The sequence below is a fragment of the Aplysia californica genome, unplaced genomic scaffold, assembly GCF_000002075.1.
Source record: "Aplysia californica isolate F4 #8 unplaced genomic scaffold, AplCal3.0 scaffold00952, whole genome shotgun sequence".
NCBI classification, from domain to species: Eukaryota; Metazoa; Mollusca; class Gastropoda; order Aplysiida; family Aplysiidae; genus Aplysia; species Aplysia californica.
This window is the reverse complement of record NW_004798222.1, coordinates 114,239-115,631: the sequence shown is the minus strand read 5'-3', so window position 1 is coordinate 115,631 and position 1,393 is coordinate 114,239. Positions and strand designations below refer to the sequence as shown.

The following is a 1,393-nucleotide window of genomic DNA, read 5'->3' as shown; positions in this document are numbered from 1 at the left end:
TGCTGCTCCCGTAGATTTCCCTTTGTTGGGTCGCCTCAGTAGTTTGACAGATGACTATAAATCTCCTCCACCCCTCTCGGCTCTCGGCTTTCCTCAGTGTGCCCCACAGCTCCTCCGTGGCTGTCCATTCTCGGATGTTTTCCTCCCATCTTTACTTCCGTCTGTCTATCCTCGGATGTTATCCTCCCGTCTTTACTTCTGTCTGTCTATCCTCGGATGTTATCCTCCCATCTTTACTTCCGTCTGTCTATCCTCGGATGTTATCCTCCCATCTTTACTTCTGTCTGCCTCTCCTCCGTCCTTCCTTCGTCCACCCTGCTCTGTGCCCTGAAGAATGGATTCAGCAAGGCCTGAAGAAAGGGGTGACACGGCCGTACCATTTCAGCGTGCGTTGCTTGACCAATGATAGGAGGCCGGTGTAAGGCCCGGTTACATTTTATGTCACGCGTCTTTTCATTTCTTCACTGGTGACACGGTCTCTTCTTCTTTAATAAGCTTTTCATTGCCATTTTCACAGAGGCGAGTCTTGGGCATTATCGCAAGGCGGAACCCATCCCTCTCCTTAGTTTTAGTTTTAGTAAGGTTTTACGCGCTCGCAATCGTATGAGGTCATAGGAGTGCCAAGGGGTGGATGTCAACAGAGCCGCCCAAAAGGGGAATCAGGCTTACTCTACTCACCTCTCCAGCCTCAACAGCTCAAAGTCTGCTTCGACTATCAAGGCACCTCGGAAATAGCAGTTCACAAGAGAGAGACAAACATACAAAACAAGTAGATAGAGGGAAAATGACGATAGTAAGGATGAGGGGAAAAAAGCAGCAGTTTTCACTATGTTGTATCGGGGCACAGTATGAGCATGACATTGATAAATCAGCCCATGTACAATTCTACTGTGCATAAGAACATGTTGATATCCCCCCTTTGGGAATGGCCTAAAGACACTTCAGTCTGTAGCACTGCCCTTGGGGAGGGGGGGCACACATCCCTCTCCATGCCCGGCCACATCCGAGTTCCCCCTATAAATTATACACTTTCTCCAAGTAAAAACCAGTCGAATTAAACTAAATTAACCTGGCACATTTATCCCAGTACAGGACTCTGCCATAAATCCTAATCCTACCTCAGTAAAAAAAATAATGTAAAAAAATTTATCGGTTATTTCGGAACCAAGTCGTTACCCGGCACTTTCTGCAGCCTCTGTTTGAAGGTGCTGGCCTCTAGTAGCCTTGTGTCGGGGTCCTCATGAAGCTCCTGTCTGGCCCTCTGGAGCGCCTCGGGGCACATGCGACATACGTAGTGGCTGAACTCCTCATTGGCCGATACCGACATGGTGGATGGGTGGATGGGTGGATGGATGGATGGATGGGTGGGTGGATGGGTGGATGGGTGGGTGGG

The 1,393-nt window shown here is 49.2% G+C and overlaps 1 protein-coding gene across 1 annotated transcript in view; it reads right to left on the bottom strand.

The window, feature by feature from the left end:
- Positions 1 to 1,381, bottom strand: part of LOC101848004 (alpha-tocopherol transfer protein-like) — a gene marked incomplete in the record, with an annotated part of 9,578 nt that extends 8,197 nt beyond the window's left edge. The window contains 1 exon segment of the mRNA XM_005110831.3: positions 1,177 to 1,381. Coding sequence (XP_005110888.3) covers positions 1,177 to 1,327 — 151 coding nt within the window.
- Between the last annotated feature and the right edge of the window lie 12 nt (positions 1,382 to 1,393).